Genomic DNA, 26,222 nt, shown 5'->3' with positions numbered 1-26,222 from the left:
CTGTGCTCTTTATTTAAATGAATCCTATAATTTTGGGCTGTCATTCTATTGTAGCAGACCTATAATTTTGGGGTGCGGGTTGCCCGTCGACAGGATGTTTTTACCGGTCGCTATAGCAATGAATTGACTGATTGTGTGGCAGGCCCGATTCTTCCTGGGACAGGCTTGCATGCTTGCTGGAGACAGATGTTCCTCAGTGCCTGAGACAATCTTGGAGACACAGTCCATGCTTTTGCCTATGAATTTGGCTAATAGATGAGTTGATGTATGAAATGGCTAAGGAGATCATGTGGGTTTGATTAATTTCAGTAGATTCACATACTAGTACATATTACTTGCATTTTTGTACCTGATTGATATTAGATTACACACACTAATGTTAGTGTAACATAGCTGTTGCACAGCACATCCTAATTCCAGATTAAAAAGCTGCTATCCTAGCCTCTATAGTATTTGGACAACATGATAGAGGCAGGATACTGTGAGATCGTGATTGAGTTGTTATTAAGAGATGTATATGGTGATGCTGCATGGGTAATCAGACCTGGGAAACATGCCCTGCACAGTCCTGCATGTTGTTGAGAAGGATGTGCAAAGTGCGCCCACATTGACATCTCCAATCGCAGTGGAGATTGACTTGTAAAATGTGCCACTTGGGGTAAAAGGCCCCTTTAATTGATTTGATACATAATTTTAATAATAATAATAATAATAATACATATTTTTCCTTTTCTTTGTACCCAAATTATGTTGATACATCAATACCCAATAAAATGAAATGTATGTTTTCAATCGTCATACATTTTGGGACCAGAAAAATCAGATTTTCCTTATCAAGGACTTTTTGCCTTATTGCACATGACTCTTCGATTCTTACCTGATTTAGCTTTAGTTTATCTTTTTATGAGAATATATCTTTAATTGTTTGTTTTCTTATCCCATTGGCAAATAGTGTTTTTCTTGTTTTAAGCAAAAAAACAAAACAAAAAAAAAATACACTAAAAAAGTCCACTAATGTTTTTCTTTTAAAAAATACGACTTGGTGTTACGTAATTTGACCTGTTATTAGAACAAGAAGACTTTGATGATAGCATGTTAGTCTAACCTCGTTTCTCTGTCTGTTTTCTTTCCACCTTCTTTCTCTCTGTCACTGTTCTTCGTCATGTGCTGTTCGTGATGGGCTGCTGTTTGGATCACATACAGGTAAGTGAACCTAAATTTTTTGTCAAATTATGGTAGAGACCTGGCACAGTGCATGGCAGTATAATGCACTAGTTTTGAAGACACATTAGAAAAAAATGTGTATACAATGTGTGTACAAAATCAACAATGTTGAACTTGATTCTGGGTGTTATATAATAAACATTATCATATTTATTGATAGTACTGTATTGCAGGCAGGGCATCTGCTTATTCTAAGAGCATTTTAGCTCTGTAATCCATCAGTACTCAGACTATAGGACAAATGAGGCAAATGTGCTGTTTTCCCAACATTGTACTTTAGCAGAGATAATCTGCCCTCAGATTCTTTTTCTTTTCAATGTTAGACTATAACAAACATTTAGATTAATCGGCCAAACAGAAAACTGTGTAATGCCACAGTCCTCATAACTTTAAAGGGATAGTTCACCTAAAAGTGAAAATTCTGTTATTGTTTACTTACTCTCCGTCATTCCAAATACATATCCGTATGAGCCCAAAAGGTGAATCTTTGAAGAATATCCTGGCCACTCTTTTTGTGTTTCATGGAGGAACGAAATTCATGCAAATATTTACTCATGTTGTCATTTTTGGATGCACTGTTCTTTTAATCTTGATCACATTAGATTTTTTTTCTTTGTCTGTGCACAACAGCTTTTCTTCTTGGCTTGTCCGTTGCTTTGTCTCAAATCATGTCAGCATTTTTTGCAGAACTGTGTCTTGGTCATATGACTTTTCCATTGGAAATCAATGACCCTCATAGGTTTTGGACTTGGTGAGCTCACCATTTCCATGCTGACTAATTGCTTCTCATTACACTTGAGTCCACCTGATGTCATTTCTCTTTGGCCCTTCTGCTCTTCTAAATGATGGTGATAAAACTCTAAATATTATAATATTATAATGGACTAGTTTGCATACTCCTACAATGAGTCTAAACTACATACATGATCCAACCATAAATGTTCATTTAAGATGATTGTGGCACATACAGCTTGCATAGATCTCCATAAAACCATATACATTTTGGCATACAATCCTACTCTGAGCTGTTATACAAATGGGACTGTCTGTGAAATGGCTAGCTGATGGTGTAGCCGGGACAGCTGCTAAGCTTTTGCTGGGTTTGATAACACAGCACCATAGTGTTTTGGGGATTAAGTGATTTTGGTTTATCAGAGCACAGTTCAAAAAAGGGGTAAGCCTGAGCTTCTGTCCTGGAATTGCTGACGATCCAAAAACATCCTAACAATTGCACACACCGTAAAAGCATGCTTGTGTTAGTGTGTGTAATTGGATCCTTTTTAGTTTGCACTCTAGGAGGTTTGTGCATGCTTTTTTTTTTTTTTTTTTTTTTCAGGACAAATCAGGGGAAATTTAAAGTTAACATGAAATCAAAATTGACACTGACTTTTTTAATGCTAATCCTGATCTCATTGTGAACAATTCATCGATACATGTAATTACAAAAAAAAAAAAAATAATAATAATGTAAGAATAACTAATGTCCAAAAAGACATCGTTTTGCAAATTCACACTCAGGTCTGGCTCTATTCTGGTATGGAATGCCCAGTGTTCTCAATCTAATCAATTCCCATTGGATAAAACTGATAAAATTTCTGTTTCACTCAGAAACGCGTCACATAATAGAAGTAAAAGGGGTTGCGGACAGAGTTTCACGTTGACTTTATAGGAAGAATTAGGGTTTATGATTAGAGGAAAAGTTAGGGGCCGTTCACACAAACATGTTTTGCTTTACATCTGTGCTGTTGTTTCAGTTGTTTTACAATGCAAAGGTGCGCAAAACAGACATCTTTGACCATTGTGCCACATCTTGCACAGGAGTGTTGTTAAAACGCGTCTTCTGACACCTGTGTTCTATTCTGTGTTGCGCTGCATCTAGCTTTTGTAGCGCAACTACACATTCGATCTGAATGGCCCCTTAGAGTTTGGGTTTGGGTTAGGTTCAATGTTTTTTTTAGTTTCCTTCACATACTGTTTGTTGCAATGCACATTATTAAAATTGATAATATAAGGTACATTCTTTATGTTAAGCAACATGGAAGTAACTCTCAAGGCTCAGGGCTTGATTTTATGTTGGGGTTTAGGGTTACGTTTAGAGTTAGGTTTTAGGGTGTATGTGTGTACGTGAGTGTTTGCATGTGTGTATGCATTTCCATACATATCATTGAAATGCATAGAAAGATGAAGAGAGATAACAGAAGAAAGAGAGAAAAAGGAAGAGAGTGCACTGACCTGATGGGAATGGGGGATTGTCTGTGGTGGGTGAACAACCAAGTGGGAGAGAGAGAGAGAGAGAGAGAGAGAGAGAGAGAGAGAGAGAGTGACACAGATAGTGAGAAAGAGGGGAGTGTCAGTGAGTTTGCATATGTTCTTGTTGACCAGGCCTGTGTGGTTCAGCTCTGGATATGGGCTCGCTCCTGGGAATGACATCTCCAGGAAATGTCTCCAATGGACACAGAGCCAGAGGCAAGACCTGTTTGGAAGGTGGGGATATCTGTGTGTCTTTATGAATGCTGTCCTTTGTTGTACGTGTACACGTGCATGTGAGAGAAAGATTGACAGCATGGATATCTGCTTTATATTGAAGGGTAAGGAGGATTTTTGTGATTAGAAAAATCTCTTCTTGCTTTTGGGATTTCCTCTCTTTCAGCCCGTTTTCCTTCCCTATTTTCTGCCAAAGGTTTTTGCTTACCATCTTTTCCTGTGATGAGGAAAAGCCAAGGTGTTTTTTTTTTTTTTTTTGGTTAAGTTATATTTTCTTTAGAATTCAAGGCAGAGAATTAAGTCATATATTTTGTGACCGTTTTAGTATCTTGATATAGACCTATAATAGACCTATTATATGAGTGGATGTTGTATGTTCATATATGTATAAAAGAAGTGAATTTGTTTCAGATTTGTTCCCGAGATTTAAGTGCATTGATTTTGTGTTTTGTGAGTGTATGTGTGCCAGTCAGCTGCTAAAGGACAGTTGCTACAGACATGTGTTGTGATATTGTGCTGGCCCGTGTGCAGTGGATACCACAAGTCTGTTCAACCAAAAAGAGTCAAGAGTTTGGTTACACAGTCATTTAAACACATTTCTCCACTTCACGGGGGATTTTCTGCTTATTCCAAAAAGTCACGGCTCATGGACACAACACTCAAGGAGTCTGAAATCTCAAACATGATTTCTGAACTTGTCCACTTAGGTACTGTCCTACTTCTGCTGACTTTTAAAGATGAGTGAGCTTTCAGAGGGCAGGATTTAAAGAGCAGCTCAAGCAGTAATTCTGCCTTATTGGAGAAAGATGCAGGTTTGTTTGTAACATAACGGTTGATTTGACGAAAGATGCGGCATCCATGCCAGTGCACTGGATTTAAGGGGCAGTTTGGGGAATTGGTCCGTGGACAAGACTACTTGAGAAGATATTTGGCTTTGTATCTTACTGCGAAATAAGGGAACAGAAATGTGATTAGGGGATGTAGATTACAGATTAAGCTAGGGCTGGGCGGTTTTTCAGATTTTTCCTATTAATTCGAATTTGCATTTTTACACGATTTATTTGTTTGTTTTTTTTTTTTTTTTTATAGAGAAATTTAGATTTTGCAAAAAACATTGCCAACGCTATAGTTAGATATGTTGTAAATCCACCAAAGGCTGAATAAGGAGGAGAAAAATAATTCACTGCACTTGGCTTAATGCCGCTCCCGATCTGATCAGCTGCACGTGTGTGGCATGCTCCAAAGAACGTGACAGGTTAATAACACAGAGAATGATAGAAAAGACAGTGGTAATATTCCCAGTACGATCATGCATGTATACACTGGCTTAAGACCATAACTGGCTTCGGTGTGTGCATGTTGATGAACGGTCTCCTTGCTTTTCTTTTTACCCATACAAAAGCATTAGTTACGTGACAGTTACGGGTGCTTCATTTCAAATCATATGGATAGGCTATTTACAGGAAAATCAAACATCCACAGCTCCTTTTACCATGATGATTCCGATAGATCACTAATTATTGCTTTGTCTATGACGTGCTTCAAGTGTACTGCAAACATCTGGCAAGTGATCATTTTGACAAACTTTGTGAGTTGAATTAGGAGAAATTATTTCATATTGCTCCGCTACTCAGCGTGAACCGCTAGACGGTGCGCCTCTATCTGCACTGGGTTTATGAACATACACACAAATAGTTTAGTATACAATGAGTACTGTCTGGATAAAGTTGATAATTTATAGATATTGATTTCTAGATAACTTTCTAAATAGACTTGGGTTAGATAAAATGAATACCTACACTGGCTAAGAAGTATTTTGCCGTTTTATCATTTTATTCTATTATTTCTGAACATATGGATGTAATAGATTTTAATTTATTTTACATTGACGCTATGTTGACAACCTCCCCCTGTAATGCATTTGGTGCGGTTTTATATTTTTCTTGCTCACCTTTGTTTCCTATTATGAAAATAACTTGGATTTCTCTAACCAGGTTGCCTTGCATTCTAATAAAGAACATGCATTTTGAATCATGTTGGAGAACATTAAAAAGTTGAAAAAAATCTAATCATGAATCGTCCATAAGATTGATAAAAATCGAGATTTTATTTTTTTGCCATATCGCCCAGCCCTAGATTAAGCAAGCATTTACTAAAGCCAAATATCTGGACTTGTAAATGCGGTGACATTTATGCTAACAATTGACATTTGACAAAATTTGTCTACAAAGATGTGGACCACTGCACTTCTATGTGTGTGTAGAGTTTGTTGTTTCTTTTGTTTTGTAATGTGAGTAAATTGCATACTGTTTGTATGAGGAACTGAAACCTTATAGCTATGTACAGCAGACCTAATACATAACCCTTAAGTTCAGAGTTAGCCTATATATAAACTAGTGCTAATGGCATGTTAGACTGTTACAGCTGAAGCAAAATAACTTTATAGACATGCTGAACACAAGGTCATGTGCACTTATAGATTCCACATGCAGATGTGCTATAATTGTTCAGAACTAATTATAATTAAAAAATTCTAGATCATTACAGGAATGGTTTAGGAAAATTCTGTCATTATTTACCTTATGTTGTTCCAAACCTGTAACCACTTATTTTTTTGTGGAACACAAAATTAGAAACATTTGAAGAATATTTAGGCTACATAGCTCTCTCTTTTAAACAAAAGTATATAGTAGCATTCAACGGATTTTGGATTTTGCCGATACAATAACTAAAGTGGTGGAAAAGACAGATACCCGATTAATCGATTTATAGAATGTTAAAAGAAATATTCTTAGTCTTTCCTTACTATGATGGGCACAGACATAGATGCAACAAGAGTCCAAAATGAATAAAATCCCATATGCAATTTATTGTTCAACCAAAATCCCAATAATAACCAGAAAAAAAAAAACAGATTCGGTGTATAATGCAGGACTTTTAACTATAAACAGTCCAAAACACACAAGGGATTTTTATTTTGAAATTACAGAGACTTAGCTCCGTTACAATAACAATTACAAAATATGCATTGACATGATGATAAAAATATGGATGAATATTGTCAATGATGAAAGATTTAAATACAGCAAATCCCCATGTGATTGTTTTTATTTAACCTCTAGAGGCCGCTGTTATACTGTAGAATTAAGCTGTTTTAACTCTACAATCGTCCAGCATCAGTCACAGAGGAAAACAGAGAGGGGAAAAAACTATCGGCAACTATCAGTATAGATTTTTGCTGGTAACCGATAGTTCCAAAAAGCAACTGTGGCAGCGGGGGCGTGGTCAAGCATCTCTCCGGAGAGAGAGAAAGCGGTAAGGGCACTTACACCTGAGCTAAATTATGTCTAACACCTGTCTCTAATTTCAGTGAGCACGGGGAGAGCGGTATAAATAGAGCCACACCGCAAGTAGAAGAGAGAGAGCCTGGGCACCACAGACCTGATTAAGAAGCAAAGAAGTTTTCTTAGTATAAACGATGAGAGTTTATTTTTGTGAAGCGGTGTGAGACTATAGATTAACTTAAAGTAAATAAAGTAAAGACTCTGAGACTGCAATTGTACTACAGAGAGAAAATAAACCCTTACCTGAACCAGGAAAGCTGCTTCTTGCCGCCTCTTTACACTGGTGCCGAAAACTTCTTTGCTTCAGGTGTTAGACATAATTTAGCTCAGGTGTAAGCACCCTTACTGCTTTCTCTCTCTCCGGAGAGATGCTTGACCACGCCCCCGCTGCCACAGCAACTATTGGCACTGATTAAACGGTAAAACCGATATTTCAGTGAGTCACATTATGCTATGCGAGGGTTGGTTGCTTAAAGGCGAGTTCCGCTTAAACTTTGCTACAATTATTCTTTTAAGCAATATTAACTGGTGAGAACTGTAATAGTTTTGTTTGCTAAACTGTGCTGGGAGGGCAGGATGTCTAAAAATTTGAAATCGTCGGCCTATGTGGACATTCAAAAGCACTTACGTTCTCACGCGTCAGACGCCTCGCAGGATCAGGATGGCAGAGGTCCAGTCGATAGTGGCAGCGAGCTTCTTGAAGTAGGTTGGGAGATCTCAAACATTTATGCAGCGCTGACGAAAATCTCGACCGACTTGTAGGGCAAGAATTCTCAGAAATACGTCGAGCAATCACATCTATGGAGGTGAAACTTTCCACCCTGATCACAAGAATGGACAGTGTTGAAAAACGGGTAGACTTTCTGGAGTCGGCCGAAAGAGAGCTACAGGCTAACCCACCTGCCACCAAGGCTGATGTGGAACACGTGTGGGAAAAACTAGAGGAGATGGAAAATCGGAGCAGGTGTAATAATGTTCATTTCATTGGAATTACCGAGGGAAAGGAAGGTTGAGATATGGTGAAGTTTTTCTGAACTTGATCGACACAGCGGACTGCCAGCTCGAAACTGAGCACGCCCACAGAGTTTTCGGTCAGCTTCCGAGTGACAGTCCCCAATTTATTCTGGCAAGATTCTTGCGGTCGGCTGACAGAGACTTTGTTCAGCGAGGAATAAAGGCAAGTTGTGCTGGGAGGACCACAACATCATGGTTTTTCCAGACTTTGCCAAGGTGACACAAGCAAAGAGGGACAGATTCAAAGAGTGTAAAAAATTGCTGCACTAACAGAAGGTGGGCTTCACACTGCTTTTTCCTGCTAATCTGAACATTGATGCCAAGGACGGTCGCAAGACTTCTACATGCCCACGACTATGTATGCCAAGCTATGGCCTTCATTAAAGCAATGGTGTGAGTGGGTCAATTTGCCTGCACTCGGTCAACAATACAGACTACACATCGTACATTTTACAAATGCAGCCTGAGAGGGTTTGTTATTCTGTTGGCTGCCCACTGACTCTTGCTCTACTCTTTTTTTCTTTTTTCTTTTTTTCTCTTTCTCCCTTTATTGACTTATTGTTGAGTACATTTGTTCATTTTGTGGGTTCAGTGTGATTATTACTGGGGCTTATTTTATGAAATATATTTTTGTGCAATTTAACAGCACAGTTTATGTAAAAAAAAAACAAAAAACAAAAAAAAAAAACAAGGGAAAAAATAAATAAAAATAAAAAGCACCGGACTTGAGCAATTGGGAGCAATAGTGTTGCAGAAAATCTCATGACCGTGCATGGACCATCAGATTTCCGGAGGATATATGCCAGTTGGGACTGTTGAAGCGCATTCGTTTTTCCTGTTCTGTGGGTTGTTCAGAATTTGATGGTTACATCACTGTTGGAAAGTGGTCTATATAATTTGGGTACACAATTTATCACAATTTGTCAATATGTCACACTTTAATATAGGTAAAATGTTTCTCTCCATGTGGAATGTAAATGGACTGGGGCACCTTATTAAAAGAAGGAAGGTTGTATCTTTCCTTAAGCGTAAAAAATATGAAATGGTGTTCCTTCAAGAAATGCATCTTTCTCTGCAGGAAGCTGAAAAGCTTGGTAGGGCATGGGGTGGGCATGTGTTTTGCAGTGCTGGTTCGAGTAAGAGCAGGGGAGTCATCACATTGATAAGTAAGCATTTACAATTCAATTGTCTCAAGCAGATGAAAGATAATTTAGGAAGAGTCATTATTGTTTTGGCTGAAATACAGGGGCAAACTCTTATTTTGGCTAATATTTTTGTGCCCAACACTGATGATCAGAACTTTTGTATAGATCTTGAGGTAAAGTTACAAGCAGCTGGGCTCCCTCATTATATGGTTTTAGGCAAAGACTTCAATCTGTTAATGGATCTGGTCCTTGATCATAGTGATGCAAAGGTGTATAGACCCTTTAGTGCAGACCTGGGCAACTTATGACCTGCAGGCCGGATCCGGCCCTCCACATGGTTTAATGTGGCCTGTGTTTTTTTCATTGGATCTTGCATTGGGACCTAAAACGCCTTCACAAGCGTTTAACATGCTCGGGGTTGCCAGATAAGAGACGCAACACCCCCAATTTGAGATTTAAACTTGCGCAAATTGGAAATATTCCACCTAATGTTATACTTATATTGTGCAATCTGGCAACCATTCACGTGAGTGCGCTCTTTCTAGCTCTCGCTTTCCCCTTTGAACAAACTTAGCGATCTCTAGTGCAATATTCTGCTCAAGGTAAAGTGTTATATGGCCACTCTGTGTCCATTCTTGAGGCTGCTTGTGATGTTTGGTGCTACTAAGTTTGCAGGTAAACCTTCTCAGTGATGAAATTAAATATAAAATTAGATCTCGGCATCATTGACACGTGGAGGGGTAATCATTGACATGCGAGCAAAAGCAAGTAAGAGAAGAATATATATGTATTTTTTATTTGTGCAATTTAGAAATGTTGAAGTCCCCTCACACCTGTATGTTAATCTAACACTTGCAGTAATCATTTATCATAGTCATGCATCCTGTTTTATTCAGTTGTATACTGAATGGAAAGTCAAATCATTGACGAGATCCACATCATGACCCTTTTAGCGTGTAAACGGGTATGTTTTGAGAATAAAATAAGTAAACTCGCCCGCTTTGCAACAAACATTAAAAGTTCTATAATTTTATTGTATTTATTTTGTATTTTTTATTAAAACAGGCCCCAGATGTAGAGAGTGTTAAATTGAAAAATACATTTACAGGGAAGTAGAGATGGTAAAATAAATAATTTATAATAAGCTCAGCCTTTATTCAGTTATTTAATGTCTGATAGAAAAGTATCTACCTTTGTAGAGCAATACAATACTTTAGGCAATTGCAGAATAGTCCCATTAGTCACATATACACTTCAGAAAATTGAGTACACAGCTATTTCTGGGCTTAAAAGATACAAAAACCAAATAAATGCAGAACATTGTATCCCAAGAAGAATACAATGTGGCCCCCTATGCACTACTTAAAGCCCGATGTGACCCTTTTACCAAAATAGTTGCCCACCCTTGCTTTAGAGCAACATTGACACTACAGAGGATGTGTAAAAATCTTGGTCTCACAGACATTCGGAGACTTCTGAATCCATCTGGGAGGGACTACGCCTTTTTTCTTCAGTTCATAAGATTTACTCTAGAATAGTTTTTTTAAGAAGTCATTGTTTATGTAGAAACCAATTGGTCCTTAGTGTCCTCTGTGGGCGTGGCATGGGAGGTGCTTAAGGCAGTTCTTAGGGGCGGATCATACAATATGCCTCATTCATTAAAAAGATCAAAGCACGGGAATTTATAGAATTGGAAAAGAGTATTAAAAGTGCTGAAACAGAGCTGAAGCACTGAATGTCATTCAATGGTCAGCTAAAGTATGGGTACAATGGTATTTTGACACAGAAGGTAGATTTTTGGTTATTCAGGGCAAGACAGACATATTTTAAGTTGGGGACAAAGCACGGAAACTGCTTGCCAGATACATAAAACAGAGTTTTTTCCACCATTCCTTAAGTGAAGTCTTCTGGAGGCAATATATTTACTTCTGCCACAGATATTAATAAGGCCTTTAAAGAATTCTATTTACATTTCTATAGCTCCACGTCTTCGTCTACTGATAAGGTTATTAGCAACTTCATGGAGCCATTAGAACTTCCTAAATTGACGAGTGATCAAAAAGACTTTCTTGACTCAAATATTACTTTGGAGGAGCTTATTGAGGAATTAAAGCCTTGCCAACAGGTAAGGCACCAGGGCCAGATGGTTTTGCCACAGAATTCTTTAGATCTTATGTTACAGAACTGGCTCCACTTATGTTAGAAGTTTACACAAAGTCATTAAAGAATGGTGAACTACCAACCATGATGCAAGCCCTGATCAGTCTCATTCTTAAAAAAGATAAGGACCCGGTGACAAAGTTCCTTAACTCTCTTGTGAAGGAGGAAGTGGGAGCCGTGTGAACAATCCACGTAAGACTTTTTATTAAAAACACTTTTCAGTGTCACACATAACGGTGTGCTTTTCATCAACACATAAATACACTCAAAGGTTCACTTTTCAGTAGTCCCTTCAACATAGATACACACACACACACAGCTCTGTGCGTCTTTCCCCGACTGTGGCTCTAGCTCAGTTTAAGATTTTGCATTGTTTCTACTGAACTCCCTCTAGATTGTTTAGACTTGGTTTAAAAGATACACCTACCTGCTGGTGATGTCAGTTGGAGGATGGAGACGTAGCCCATGCTCTGTGGTTCTGCGCTAAGATTCAAGAATTCTGGGTAAGAGTCCAGAATTTTATATGTGAGGCTTTAGACACTCAGATTTCTTTCTGCCCTAGACTATTGTGTATTGGGTGATGTTGGGCGGTTATTAAAGTAATGTAGGTGACAAATATACAAAATGCTGGGTCCAAACTAGTGTAATGATTGGCAGACAGATAATTCTTAGAGGACGGAAGTCAAATGTCGCTCCCTCATTACAAGAAGGATTCACCAAATTGGTTAGGGTGGCGGCATTTGAAAAGATGTCATATAAGCAGCTTGGCGGATTAGATGTGTATGTTAAGAAATGGGGCAAATACCTGTCCTTTCTGGAAGGCTCTCAGTGAAGAACCTGTGGAGAGAAACGCGATTATGGTCTAAATCCTAAATTGTGTCCTTTGTGGAATTTTTCTTCTTTTCTCTCTTTATTTGTTGATTGTTGTATTTTTATTCTATCAATATTATTATTATCTTTTTTTTGGTATGAGTGTGTGTGTGTGTGTGTGTGTGTGTTTATATTGGATGTATATATCCCAGGCTTTGACCACGGTGTTGTTTGTTGGGGGTGGGGGATGGGGAATCAGTTGGGGTTTAAAGACATTAAAGTTGATTCTGTGCATTTATATTATGTTTTAATCTGTTTTGTTGTGAATCAATAAAAAGACTGAATCTGAAAAAAAGAAAACGATATATTGGTCTACCTCTAATATATAGTGTCAAGCTCCAAAAAAGCATTTCTGTGGCTTGACTGTATGTTTGCATATTGATGTTAATCAAATCTTTGCTTTTGTGCTCCTCAGTGTTTTTTTTATTTTTTATATATATCTTTTTATAACCTTTTTAACCTTCTTTTTAACCTTGATACTGTTTTAGTTTTAATCCCTCCATGACCTCAGTGATCCTATTATATTATTGACACCTGTGCAGCCAGTAAACGAGAGGCCGTGACTCTCAGATTGACATCTCCTACACTTTGACCCCAGTGAGGGTTCTCAATCTAACTATCTGCCACATTCCTCACTGGTCAGCTTACAACATGCTCAGCACTCAAACACAAATAAATTTTATTACTTCAGACGGCACATGACAGTCAGTTCAGTAGTTCTTATATATCACATGGTTTCTGTAAAACAGATAAATGTTCTGCCCTGCAAAGGAAAAATTTTGTAATTACACATTTTGTCTTGTGACTAATTGGTTTGGCTCAACTAAACTCCGACTAAAGTCATTTTTCTCAGTTTCACTGTTGACAAAGTTACTGCGTTTTGGCTTTGTATGTCAGTATAGATTGCAGGTTCTTAGAATTCTGTAGGTCACAAGTTTTTGTAGTGAGACTTCAGTGAAAAGGAAAGAGAATATATGTGCATGGGTTTGTTTCAGTTTGTGTTCGATTAGGCAAAGAATCATGTTTGTAGAGAGCGGCTTATCTTATGAATACTAGATAAAATTGTCTGCTTATTGATGGTGGGCCTGGTTATTCATGCCCAACCATATCTTGCCTTAATGGAATGTTCTAGGTACAATACAAGTTAAGCTCAATTGGCAGCATTTGTGGCATAATGCATCATTACCACAAAAAACTATTTCTACTCGTCCCTTAATAATAATAATAATTTTATTTTATATTGTTCCTTTTAAGGACCCAAGGACGCTTTACAAAACATGGACAAAAGTAGAAATAAGTAAATTAAACGTGTATGCAAGGATTCACAATCAAATTCAAGCAAAGATGATAAGCAAGGATAAACAAAATCATTAGGATGCATAATCCAATCATTAAAAAAAGTATAATACAGAGACAGCAGCATTGCAGGAATCATTCATTTGAAAAACAGATTGCAAGTAAATTAGTTTTTAATTGGGTCTTAAAAATCAGGAGAGATGTAATTTCACATAGGTTTTGGGGCAGTTTGTTCCAAAATTTTGGTGCAGCAAAGCTAAAAGATCTACCATAATATTTTTAACCTTGTTAATAATTTTTTTTTTTAAATCGCAGATACAGGAAGGCACTTACAATGGAAGTAAATGGGTCCAGTCCATAAATGTTAAAGTACACACTCTTTCATAAGTATAGTCTCACAACATAAACATTATATGTGTGAAAAGGATTTTAGTGTGATAAAATCACTTACTAATCTTGTCAGTGAAAAGTTACATATATCCAATATTACAACTTTTTTTTGTCATGACGATGCAACGGCAGTAAGCCATAGCAAATCTGGTAAATGCTGTAACACTGGAAAATCCCTGATTTTTATCACACTAAAATCATGTTAACATATAATGTTTGTGTCTTGAGTATGATTTGTTTTTATTTTAATAAAATAAAATAGAAATTCACTTCCATTTTAAGAGCCTTACAGTAACTATGATTTTTTTTTTTATAAACAAGGAAATCATTTTTTGTGGTAGTCAACGTTATGGCAGAAATGCTATCGATTGAACTTAACTTGTATTGAACCTGGAACATTTTGCAAAGTTTCTTTGTGCATTACCCCTATCCACAGGTAGAGGGCGATATTTCTCTCTTTGTAAACTGGTTGCTATGACGTGGTGATTGCAAGATCTTCACAATTGCCTCCTCAGCAGGTTATTAGCACCCAACACAATTCACTTTAATCAGATTGTATTTAGATTATCACACTTGATAAGACACTCATATTAAACAGTACTCAGTGTAGCATATAGACTAGCAGTGAACTTAGTCACACTGATCAACACTGATAATTCAGGAAGTTGATTATCAGGCAAGTGGGCAGTGTTGGGCAAGCTACTTAAATTTTTTTTTAGCAAGCTAAGCTACAAACTACTCAACAGAAAAATTTGTTAAGCTAAGCTAAAAGCTACACTTCAGAGAAAGTAGCAAGTTATACTACAAGCTACACGGCAAAAGTAGCTTGCTACATTTAAGCTGCTTCATATTATTTTCAACCGCAGATGCACGGAGCATACCGTCATAGACAAAGCATCTAAAAGACTTATTCACATGATGTTTATCAAAGCCATGGTACAGCATAGTACAGTATAGTGCAATACAGTATACAAGTATACAGTATGGTGCAATACGTACCGGTATGTGCATGTAATAACAAAAACAAACATGTAAATTCATATTTAGACATGCTACTTATACAAACACATGTTCAATATGAAAAATCACTAGTTTTTACATTTTATTTGTCAGATTTAGACTACTACCTCTACAAACCCATACCCATTTAAACCATTTAATTTGCACATTCCTGTATAAAAACTCTGCGTACATACAGTATATTATTCATCTATTCCATATATTCATCTATCCACTATTTTCACGGGCGGCGAAATTACCCATTATGCTTAGCTCATACTCCCATTGTGGATGCTACAGACTTCCGGTTCGCAATTTAGTCACATTACCAAGCAATGAAATAATCACTAAAGACAGTCAAAAACGATGGAACACTCCGTTTACTTAACGTAAATCCCTTTCTCACTAAAATCTGCGTTTGGACGCTTTCGATGGCAATCGCTGAATAAATACGTACACAATCACACACATTTACGCACGCTTTCTGCGCACACCCTCTGTGTGTGCGTGTGCGTGTGTGTGTGTTTGTTTGTGTAAAAGAGAGAGAGACACACTCAGACATTCAGCGTGCAGAGAGAGAATTCACATTTATGATGTGCTCGATTTCACCGGGTTTCTTGTTGCACACACAGTGCATGATGATGATGATGATGATAATGATGATGATAGAAAGCACTTCTATATGAAAACAGACAAATCTGGGAATCTGAATCTGACCTGATTCTTTTTAAGGTCCAAAAAAAGAGGACATGTATGTGAAAAGAGGACGTATGTTCTCCCTAGGTTTCATTTAAAAATCATCAGATTTGAGGGACTTATCATTTGGAATTATCCGTCAGTGTTTTAAAAAAATAGGCAAATGATGGAGAATTATGTTAATACAACCTCTGCTTATTGCATCTAGTGTGACTCAAAGTTTCAGGCATTGACAGCTGTTGGGTGGGTTTATTGTTGTAACATTCATTTTCCAGAAATTTTTTAAGCCATCTGTAGTTGTTATAACATCCTCTAACAGCACATATTCCTGAAGAGCCTCCGATGATCGGCATCACCAGTAACGTTGTCTAGCTCTAGCGTAAAATAACAAGAGCCAAGCGGAAGTGCGGAGCATCCGAGAGGATGTAGCTCGCCGTAAAGGCGCCACCCATGGAGAAGTCAGTAATTACAGGATATATCATCAGAGTCCAAATTTCTTGTGTGTGTGTGTGTGTGTGTGTGTGTACAGGTTTGGGTGGTTTACAAGGGAATGTTTTTAGGTTACAAACTGGAAATTCAAGGGTATTATGCTATAAATGTGGTTTATGAGGACATTTCTAGTGTCCCCATAATTCAAATTGATTAAAAAACATACTAAACTAAAGTTTTTATCTATAGTTCGTACAGTATAAAAATAATTATGTCTATGGAGAGCCACACCTGTGTGTGTGTGTGTGTGTGTGTGTGTGTGTGTGTGTGTGTGTGTGTGGAGAGAGAGAGAGAGAGAGAGAGAGAGAGAGAGAGAGCACATCTGGGCAATAACAATGTGATTTCTGATGGTATCAGATGGTAATACCATGGTACTTTGATATACAATTACCATATTTTTGTACCATTCTGTATTTGCATGGTGCTTCAAAGTACTTCAAAGAATACCATATTACTACCATGGTAAATTGATATATGATTACCATATTCATTTACTATTGTGTTTACATGATGCTTCAAAGTAATTAAAAAAATACCATGGTACTTCGCTATATGATTACCATATTCATATAGCCTACCATTGTATTAACATAGGTAATGGTATATGTCCAAAAAACATGGTAATGCCATGGTACTTTTTATATGTTTTCATGTAGGCTGATACTCTTTTGGTTGGAAAATGTATTTACCTGCAGAAGTCATTTACAAGCTGCAAACTTGTTGAATTTTATAAAGACCTTCTTCATCACTGGCAAACGATAGGACACGTTTGCATGTTTCGTTTCCATTGATTATAGATCCACTGCAACCAGCGATTCATTTGTGATCGTACATCTTTAGTTCTGATTCAAATCTAGCATTAGTAAACACCGGGTACAAGGCATGATGTAGCGGTGTAGCTTTTCTCAACTCTACCATCTCGCTACTCAGAAATGTAGTTAAGCTAATAGCTTCACTATTTGTAGTGAAGCTACTCCCCATCACTACAAGTGGGCCAAGAGCAACAAAAAAATCTGAATTTTTCCTTTACAAGGTTTTCTGTGGAATCTAAAACTGGAAATGTAATTCCCCTCCTTGAATGACTAGGGAATATTTTTTTTAAGGATATGAGTTTGTTGACTGAAAATGTTTTATAAGTGTTAGTCACTCAGTGAATGTTGACATGAGGCCTAACAAGCAGTGAGGGCTCAATCAGCATGGCATGCATTTCAAATGACAAAATGATGATTCAGAATGGAATTTAGGATTGTTAAATCTGGCTCAGATATGTGGAAAGGGATTGTAGCTGTGTTTGTTTGACATTTGCCTTGAAGGCTCTATGTGTCAGAGTTGGCCTGTTTCTGTTTTGACAGAGGTGCATGAAAGCTTAATTACCTGTAATATGGGGCATGTGTGTAACTGTGTGTCTGTCTGATAATCTGGGTTAAGAGATTAACTCAAGAGAAACAGGAGGAGGCCAACACACTGACCAAATGGCAATGAGGATAATACTCACCCTTCATTTGTGTCCTGAACTGAGAGAGAAAGAGAGGTGGAGAGATCAGCATTAACTTCATGCAAGACCTCTGGTATCTCTTTTTTAGTTTCTGATGGTATAAGAAGCCCAGAAATGTCTGATCATGTGAAGATTTCTCTGTTTATATCTTGGAAATTATTATTATTTGTACTTTTAATTTTTTGTTACAATGTTCAAAACATAAGTTCTCCAACAACTGAAACCTTCGAAGTGAGTTCCTGATGTTTATGAAATCACAAAGTAGCGGAGTGCGTTTTGGCAGATATTTACCTTGTTTTGGAGGTGCTAGTCCACGTTTAACCTGACACTCAACCAGTTGAGGCCTTTGTTTGCGAAAATCAATTCAGTTCAAGCCGTCTCTGTGCAAGAAGGACCAGAAGAAAAGAGTGTGGAGAGGAGGACAGGGATTTGTCTTCTGGAGATCCAGGGGCTTTGACGGAGGGTCCCTTGTGTGCTGCAAAGGACAAGCCCCGCCCACTGCTTCCCTCCCCCCAGGATTGAGGTGGGGACAACAGGGGACAGACCTGAGGGTGGTGGATGAAGGGGTCGGTGAGAGGGAGGGGGTCAAACCTGAGACCGCCCCCAGAACAACTGCAGACCTGAGGATCTTCCAGCATGCTGACATATGCTCAGCACCTCTCATCGGTGCCTGTAGTAGGTTGTTGGTACAAGGCCTGCTACGAGGAGCGGGATGCCAACCTTTGCACCTGCAAGATGGGCAACACTCCACCCTCACAGATCCCGTCTCCGGTCCTGGATACAGTCCAGACCCTGGGCACCAGGAGCGAATGCACCCTTAGGCTTAGACTGCTGGCTTCTAAGGTTCATCAGAGACCAGAGTCACTATGGACCCCCAAACCCATGCTAAGAGTGGAGGGCAAAGAAGCACAAGGGGACACACTCACACGCTCGCAGTCCTGTTGCAAGAGAAACTCTATATCCTGCTTTCCCTGTAAGTGTACAGCTATGTTTGTGGGTTTTAATGGGTTTTAATGTAGTAGTAGTTAATCTGGTGTCATACTAGTGAATTTCTGTAGCAGGAGTGTGTGATGCAGATAGAAAAGTTAGTAACAATTTACAGCAAAGTTGTATACAGTAATATTAGTTAACAAAATTGTTTACATGAACTAACAACAAACTGTACTTCTACAGCATTTATTAATCTTGACTATTGTTAATTTCTACATAAGCTAATATATTTTTAACATTAAAAATGGATAGGTTAACATTAGTTTGTACATTATGAACAAACATAAACAATAGTATGTTTATAATTAACATTAAACAAGATTAATAAATTCTGTACATTGTTTGTTCTTGACACCCAATACATTAAGTAACGTCTATAGAACCTTAATATAAAGTGTTACTGAAAAGTCAAATGAAAACATGTGCACAGTGGTGCTGTGTATGAACTTTGTGTTTCTATGACTGAAATTATTATATTTTAAAATTATATTTTAAGCTCCAATTGACTAGGCAGCACTGTTTTCTGAGAATTTAAAGAGCTATATTTGTGTCAATTTGGGCTTGAGCTTTTTAACTTAGTAGCCTTTACGTTGATTTTAGCATCTGCGCTTGCGCGTGTTCGAACAAACCGTGTCGGCTGTCATTGTCTTTGGCATGATTGCTTTTGTCTGAGGCGTTTGAACCAATCCACTCCCAGATTGTGCTGTTGAGACTTTGTGACCTTTGACCTTTAGAGTCATGGCAGAACCTTTTTGGCTTGACCCCTCAGGGCCCCTTGCCTTCCTGCACTTAATAAGGTTAGCTACATTCACTCAATATCTTGCAATGGCCATTTATTGATCTTTCATAGCATCACACATATGAACAGTTGGCCATTCATGACTTACTGATATGTTCGATCAATGACGGACCCTAAAGGTTTCGATATGAAGTGCACAGGAATAGTCAAGTGCAAAAGGTGAGAGTGATGGATTGGGATGTACCTGTCAGATTGTAAGGTATGAATGTTTTATGATGTAGCTGTATGTATTAGGGATGGGTCACAATGATCAACTAGACAATTCCTCACTACAAACACTACATTCCTCTTCTTTAAAGCACTGCCACTACAGTCATATATACACATACAAACAGACAACTTTGCTCATTGTGTCGAATCTCTGGTGGTTTTTTGAGCATCCATGCATGTTTTTTAAGACACAGTGCCAATATCCCTAGTATGAGAACAGATCATCACTGCATAACCTAATTTCAGAAACAGTCAGTGCTTTAATCAGTGTTAACTGACCAGATAGGCCCTTTAAGCATACGCTATCATGCATTGATTGTCTATTTCAGTCATATCAGATGCCCAAATACAGTAGAATGATAAGAAACAGAAGAGAAGTGACTCGGCTACCAATGGGAACCCAGAACAATAGGAAACAGCTGACTGATCTTTCCTGATTCTGATGGAGTGGACAGAATTGACCCAGATACAGCGTCCCCTTCACCTCACACAGTCAATTATTATCTGATAAAAGCACTGGAGAAGGAAACGCGGACCAGAGGGTTGAAAAGGGGAACAAAGAATGAGTGTAAATGGGGATGGGATTGAAGGGAGAAGAGATGGTGTGATATAAAAGAGATAAATGGGAGGCAGAAGTGGAAGAACTGACTAAAAAAAGGTATGTAGTGTACATTTTAGACATGATTGATATATATGAATGGAAATGGTAGTGGAAATAGACAGAGACAAAGTGTTAGAAAGAGAGAAGGATTTAGCACATTTCCACACCGAATTCAGTTAATTCTAATATACTGTAGAAGTATGAAATGGATAGTTCTGACTTTGAAATCTGATTGGAGGAGCCATGTTCAAAGCCAATAAAGTAGTCAATATATGCATACCTGTGACTGCACATCACTTGAATTCTATATTAATGCACCTAGTTACTTTCCAACTGTAAACAGCTTAAAAATGTATTATTATGATGAGTATTATTAAAGGGTTAGTTCACCCAAAAATGAAAATTCTCACATCATTTGAAGAAAAATAGAAAAATATCTTAGCTCAGCAGGTCCTTAAAATGCAAGTGGATGGTGATCCAACTTTTGAAGCTACAAAAAGAACAGACAATCAGCAAAAATGTCATCCATACGACTCCAGTGGTTAAATTAATGTATTCTAAAGCGATATGACTGCTTTTGTTTTTTCCTTTTTCACCCAATTTGGAATGCCCAATTCCCAGTGTGCTTTTTAAGTCCTCGTGGTCGCGTAGTGATTTGCCTCAATCCGGGTGGCGGAGGATGAATCCCAGTTGCCTCTGCATCTGAGACCATCAACCCGTGCATCTTATCATGTGGCTTGTTGAGCGCGTTGCCACAGAGACATAGCGCCATTCACCGCCGAATCCTCGCTCAACTCACCACGCGCCCCACCGAGAACGAACCACATTATAGCGACCACGAGGAGGTTACCCCATGTGACTCTACCCTCCCTAGCAACCGGGCCAATTTGGTTGCATAGGAGACCTGGCTGGAGTCACTCAGCACGCCCTGGGATTCGAACTAGCAAACTCCAGGCGTGGTAGCCAGCGTCTTTTACCACTGAGCTACCCAGGCCCCCCAAAAAATAAAAATTGAAGTACTTTTGAAATATAATCCATCGCTTCCAGTCAGCAGCGGTATGCATGTGAGACACGCGAGAACTGAAGCACGTGCAACACGTGCATAGTTAGTAGTTAAAAAGTACTTAAATGTTGATCTTTTTCGCACTAAAAGTGATCATGTCACTTTAGAAGACATTTATTTAACCACTGGAGTCGTATGGATGACATTTATGTTGACTATCTGTGATTTTTGGAGTTTCAAAAGTCACCATCCACTTGCATTTTAAGGACCTACAGAGCTGAGATATTTTTCTTCAAATGTGTTCTGGTGAAGAAAGTCATACACACCTGGGATATCATGAGGGTGAGCAAATGATGAAATGATGAGAGAATTTTCATTTGTGTGTTTTTTTGTTTTTGTTTTTTGTTTTTCTATCATATTACCATTACCACAGTTTTATTATAAATTGTTTATTTAACTTACCCAATGTAAAGTCACTGTAAAGTATAGTCTCTCTTGGCCTATTTGTTTATTAAACATAGTCATAGTTTCTTTGCTGGAGTATGTTAACCTTTTTAATTATTTTATGATCCTGTACTGCTTATTGACAAGGTGATCTGTGAGGTGGGGTTTAGTTTAAAGTTCAACTGTCCTGTTGTATTGTCAGCGTAGAGCTGACTGTCTCTCACGCTTCTCGATCTGGTCTGAACTAATGTGTTTTGACAGCGCAAGATGCTCCTTAAATCAGCTCTGCTTTGTGTTCAATAAACTACTCTCATGCCTTGCTGAATTTGCAATCTTTAGGACAGGGTACTAGTGTAAACTCACTCTCTGTTCACTCTCTTTTCTCTTGCTTTTCTTTTCCCGTTGATTTTTTGTTTTTCCTTCTTATAGTCTGGTATTGTTCTGTGACACTTGTCATGGATGAATTAGTGTTACAGTATTAGACACTGAGCAGGTGTTTCAGAGATCTCCGTTAAGCCGAGCTTAAGCATTCTGTCCAGTGGTTGGTCAGATCTTCAGAATATCCCTCAGTGACTCTCCAGGGACTGACAGAAACCGTCAGGAACAGACACTGAATAATGAGATGTGTTTAACGAAATTCATTTCTCAAGGGGGTTGGGAATTGAAGCCAAGAAACATTGTTGGCAGAGGCACAGAGAAAATCATACAAAATGTAATCTCTTCAGGACTCATTTTTTCTCTTCTTCTTTTTTTTTTTTTTTTTTTTTGCTGGTGCAGTTCAGAGGCTGTTTCAACCATATTTTGATTTCTTGTACAACAAGTTTTCTTTGTAAAAAATAAATCATATATAAATAAAATACTTGCTACAAGAAAAGTCATGGAAATTAATATAATGTTAAGATGTGGAAATTTCTAAAGAGAATATAATTTTTTTTCTAGATTTTCTTTGCTCTGAAATATTTAATGAGTTATCCTAGATATTGCTTGTGTAGAGTAAAGCTTGCTTGCAAGCCATAGGGAGTTCCCTATTTTTCTTTCTTTTTTTTTCTTTTTCTTTTTTCTTTTTTTGGACGTTATTTTCAATGAATTAGTTGAAACGGTTCACATGTTGGTTAAAATTATTAATTTGCAAATTGGTCTGCATCTAATTTTTTTTTTTTTAAATCTGTATCCAATATTCACAAACACCAGGAAAAGACATGGAAATGCATTGATCAAAAAGGGTGGGAACCCTGAAGCTATAAATGTATTCACATACTTCAGTTGGAAAATAAGTGCATACAGTGCAAAACAAAAAAGTTTGGGCTCTTGAAGATGGTTATGATGTTGAATGAGTCCGTGTATTTGTCCAGTACTTTTCAGAATAAGTTAAGCATTGGCTTAGATTCCAGTTCCAGGAGCCTGCATTAGCATCATTAGTGAGTTCATCCTGACCCCAGTGACCATCTCAGGGCAGATACAACATGATTGACCACTCCGATAACTCCATCAGACCCCCTGCTTAAGGAGGCCAAAGTTATTTCTGGCCGTTACTATTGTTTGTTGGATCCTTAAGCTCAGTGAGGGATTGTGGGTAGCCTTAGCCCCTTGCTGTGAATTGTGAATACAAAAGGCTTCGTCATTACCCTGCCTAACTAACTCTTACAGTTCAGCCCAGCGGCCTGACAAAGGCACTTTGTTAATCGTATAATTCTCTCAGGCATGCAAACATATGCCCTGCTGATGGCAGAACTGGGACAAAAGAAATCTTACTGCTTATGTTACCATTCTTTAAAGACAGGTGTATTCTGAATACTCCTTCCTCTTTCTATCTCCCATTCCCTTTCTTTCAAGTTTCCCTCTTTCTTTTTTCCTCCCACCCCCACCCTCTTCATCCTATGTATTCCTCCCTCTTTAAGAATTGGGGGTGGAGCTTCTCAACTGTAAATGTCTGTCACTCAGTGTGAGGTCAGTGTCCTATATCTTTGGAGGAGGACTGAGATCTTTCAGTTATTATGGAAAGTCGCCCCCTTTTTTCCTTCGATGATAGAGCATCTTAATTATTTGTGGTGCATGCTAAGGCAAGCATCAGACTAGACTAGTATAAAGCAACAACCTAGCAATGCCATAGCAACCAGGTTTAGAAGTTTAGGCTTGGGTCAAAAATGCCTCAGAAATTCAAAGTTTGGGGGCAAACATTTTTTTTAATTGTAACATCTGAGATAGTTTTTAAGATTCTATTATAGTCCTAGTTAAACATTATGGCATAAAATATGATATGATGTTGATGTAATTCTTAGGGTAAGTGGTGATAAATTCTCAATCTTGAGAATTTGTATTAATAAATCAGTACAATTGATGTATTTGACATAAACAGATGAGACCGTTTTTAAATGGTTTGGGGGTGCCCTTAAAAAAGTTTTAAAAAATGCCCTGAAAATTAAATTCAGGGGGCAGTATTTGCCCCTTAATGTAAAAGTTGATTTCTGACACTGATAGCAACCACCTACAACACCCTAAGAAACTCACATGCTAAAAACCACTCATAACACCTAGGCAACCACCCACAACAAGCATCACTCACATTTCCTTCAGAAATAGTAGAAATCTAGTCCATAGTGTGCAGTAAAGCTGTGGATACTTCATTGTATCAATAATTGTGACTTTAGATTCATCCTAAAGCTTAAGGTTTTTATTGGTCCATTCATCAGAGTCCAGACTTTCCCAGACACATGCACAGCATCTGTAATGAGCCCTAATGAACTTAAGAGAGCATCTTCATGTGGCTCTTTGTATTGTGTGTTGGTTGAGTGTGACAGGAGGTCGCTGCATGTGAACGCGATGGCTGTTTGTGCACGTTTGTGTGATTTTTAAACACCTCACTCCTGCTCTTATTCAGTCACACCAGTGCTACTCCATCATGTTGAGACTGGATATAATTGAGTCTTTCTGGCTTGTTTGGTTTAGGCTCTAATTGGGCGTGCTGTTCCATCATGGCTGGTGTAATTGAGTTTTGGCTGCCAAATTAACCTCTTTAGGGGATTGAAGGTTAAGACTATTTTTATTTAGAGCTGGACATCAGCTGTTTGCAGAGAAAGAGCGTGGTATAGACAGCAGGTGAATGGTTGAGTCTGCTTTAAAGAGATAATTTGCCCAAATATGAAAATTCTGACATTTACTTTCTAGCACTTTGTTCTGTGGAACTCAAAAGGAAATATTTGGCAGAATGTAATGGTAGAACAGCTTCACAACAGGCAGGAAGGAGAACACAGGGAAGCAGGTTTTTCCTGGCTCAGGTAGGACTTTTAATAGGCCACTTCAGTGCTTTACAACTTCACAAACTCATCAGCTTTACAGGCACGTAGGCATTTAACACATCAGCTTCATAAACATAACAGGTTAAACGGAAGAGCTTCAAAAGCACCGTGGCCTTCCTTGTGCCAGACTCTCTCACCCTCTCTGCTTGTGGTGTGGCTGCTTATATGCCACTCTCCTCATGCTCACTGGAATTAGAGACAGGTGTTACACATAATCTAGCTCAGGTGCAAGCGCCCTTACCACTTTCTCTCTCTCTGGACAGACGCTCGACTACGCCTCTGCTGCCACAGTCATCCTCAGTCTCCATTTACCTAAATTGCCTAAAAATAATTTTTTTCATCCAATGAATGTAAATTGTGACTGAGGCTAGCATTTTGAAAGTCATACAGGTTTGGAACAACATGAGAGTAAGTGGTGACAGAATTTTCATTTTTGGGTGAACTATTCTTGTAAATCCTTTTAAATGCTAGACTAATGTGCTCTTTAAGTAGAAGTTTTCATCTCGACAAATTGTTCTAAGGGACTGTTCACACCAAAGCAGTTTTTGTATCCATCCGTGCTGTTGTCCATCATAAACATACACTGACTAGACAGATGTATTTGACCATTGTGCCGCTTCTTGCTGTTTTTTTGTTTTTTTGTTTTTGTTTAGCATCTCGTGCAGGAGCGCTGCATTTTTTAGACACTGTATTGTGTTTTTTAGATGCGGTATTATTATTATAATTTTTAAAAACATGTCTCATGACACCTGTGTCCTTCAGTTTTCATGGCACTGCATCTAGCCTTTGTGGGACGCGTTCGTTGTGAACATCCCCTAAGGGATTCTGCAAGGTTTATGGTTCTTAAAAACAGACTTTAAAATGACAAAGTTTTAGAGTGATGGTAGTTATCATTTACTGCTAATGGAAGCAGCAATGGCACAGGTCATTGGAAAAAAATAGCAAAATCCAATTTGGGACTATTTTGATGATAATCATGATGCAATTTCTGATAAAAGCATGTTGTTACAGGCAGCAGTGAAACATTTGTGCTGTAATGTGAAGAGAGATGAAGGGCCCAAATATACTGTAAAACATATAAACACAATGATATTAATTTTAAAAATAAACCATGACCTCTGGGAAGTTTAACACAAATCTCATAAAACTGACAATGCAAAACTGTGATTGTCAGAGACGGAATTTGATGTTCCACTATATTTTCAGAATTTGGACATGAACTTTATTACCACTTGCTGGTGGAATCTCCGAACTGCAAATGTAGGAACTGAAT

At 38.1% G+C, this 26,222-nt stretch overlaps 1 protein-coding gene across 7 annotated transcripts in view; it reads left to right on the top strand.

Annotated features, from left to right (window-relative positions):
- Positions 1-26,222, top strand: part of LOC127416025 (NHS-like protein 1) — a 154,056-nt gene that overhangs the window by 85,037 nt on the left and 42,797 nt on the right. The window contains exon 1 of one of the 7 annotated variants that reach the window (XM_051655100.1): positions 3,606-3,708. The exons of the other annotated variants lie outside the window; for them this stretch is intronic. Coding sequence (XP_051511060.1) covers positions 3,630-3,708 — 79 coding nt within the window. The 5' untranslated portion in view covers positions 3,606-3,629. Of the gene's footprint in view, positions 1-3,605; positions 3,709-26,222 lie in introns of those variants that run through there. 7 annotated transcript variants of the gene reach the window in all.

The sequence above is a fragment of the Myxocyprinus asiaticus genome, chromosome 25, assembly GCF_019703515.2.
Source record: "Myxocyprinus asiaticus isolate MX2 ecotype Aquarium Trade chromosome 25, UBuf_Myxa_2, whole genome shotgun sequence".
Taxonomy (NCBI): domain Eukaryota; kingdom Metazoa; phylum Chordata; class Actinopteri; order Cypriniformes; family Catostomidae; genus Myxocyprinus; species Myxocyprinus asiaticus.
The sequence above is the reverse complement of the archived record's forward strand: the minus strand, read 5'-3'. Positions and strand labels throughout refer to the sequence as shown.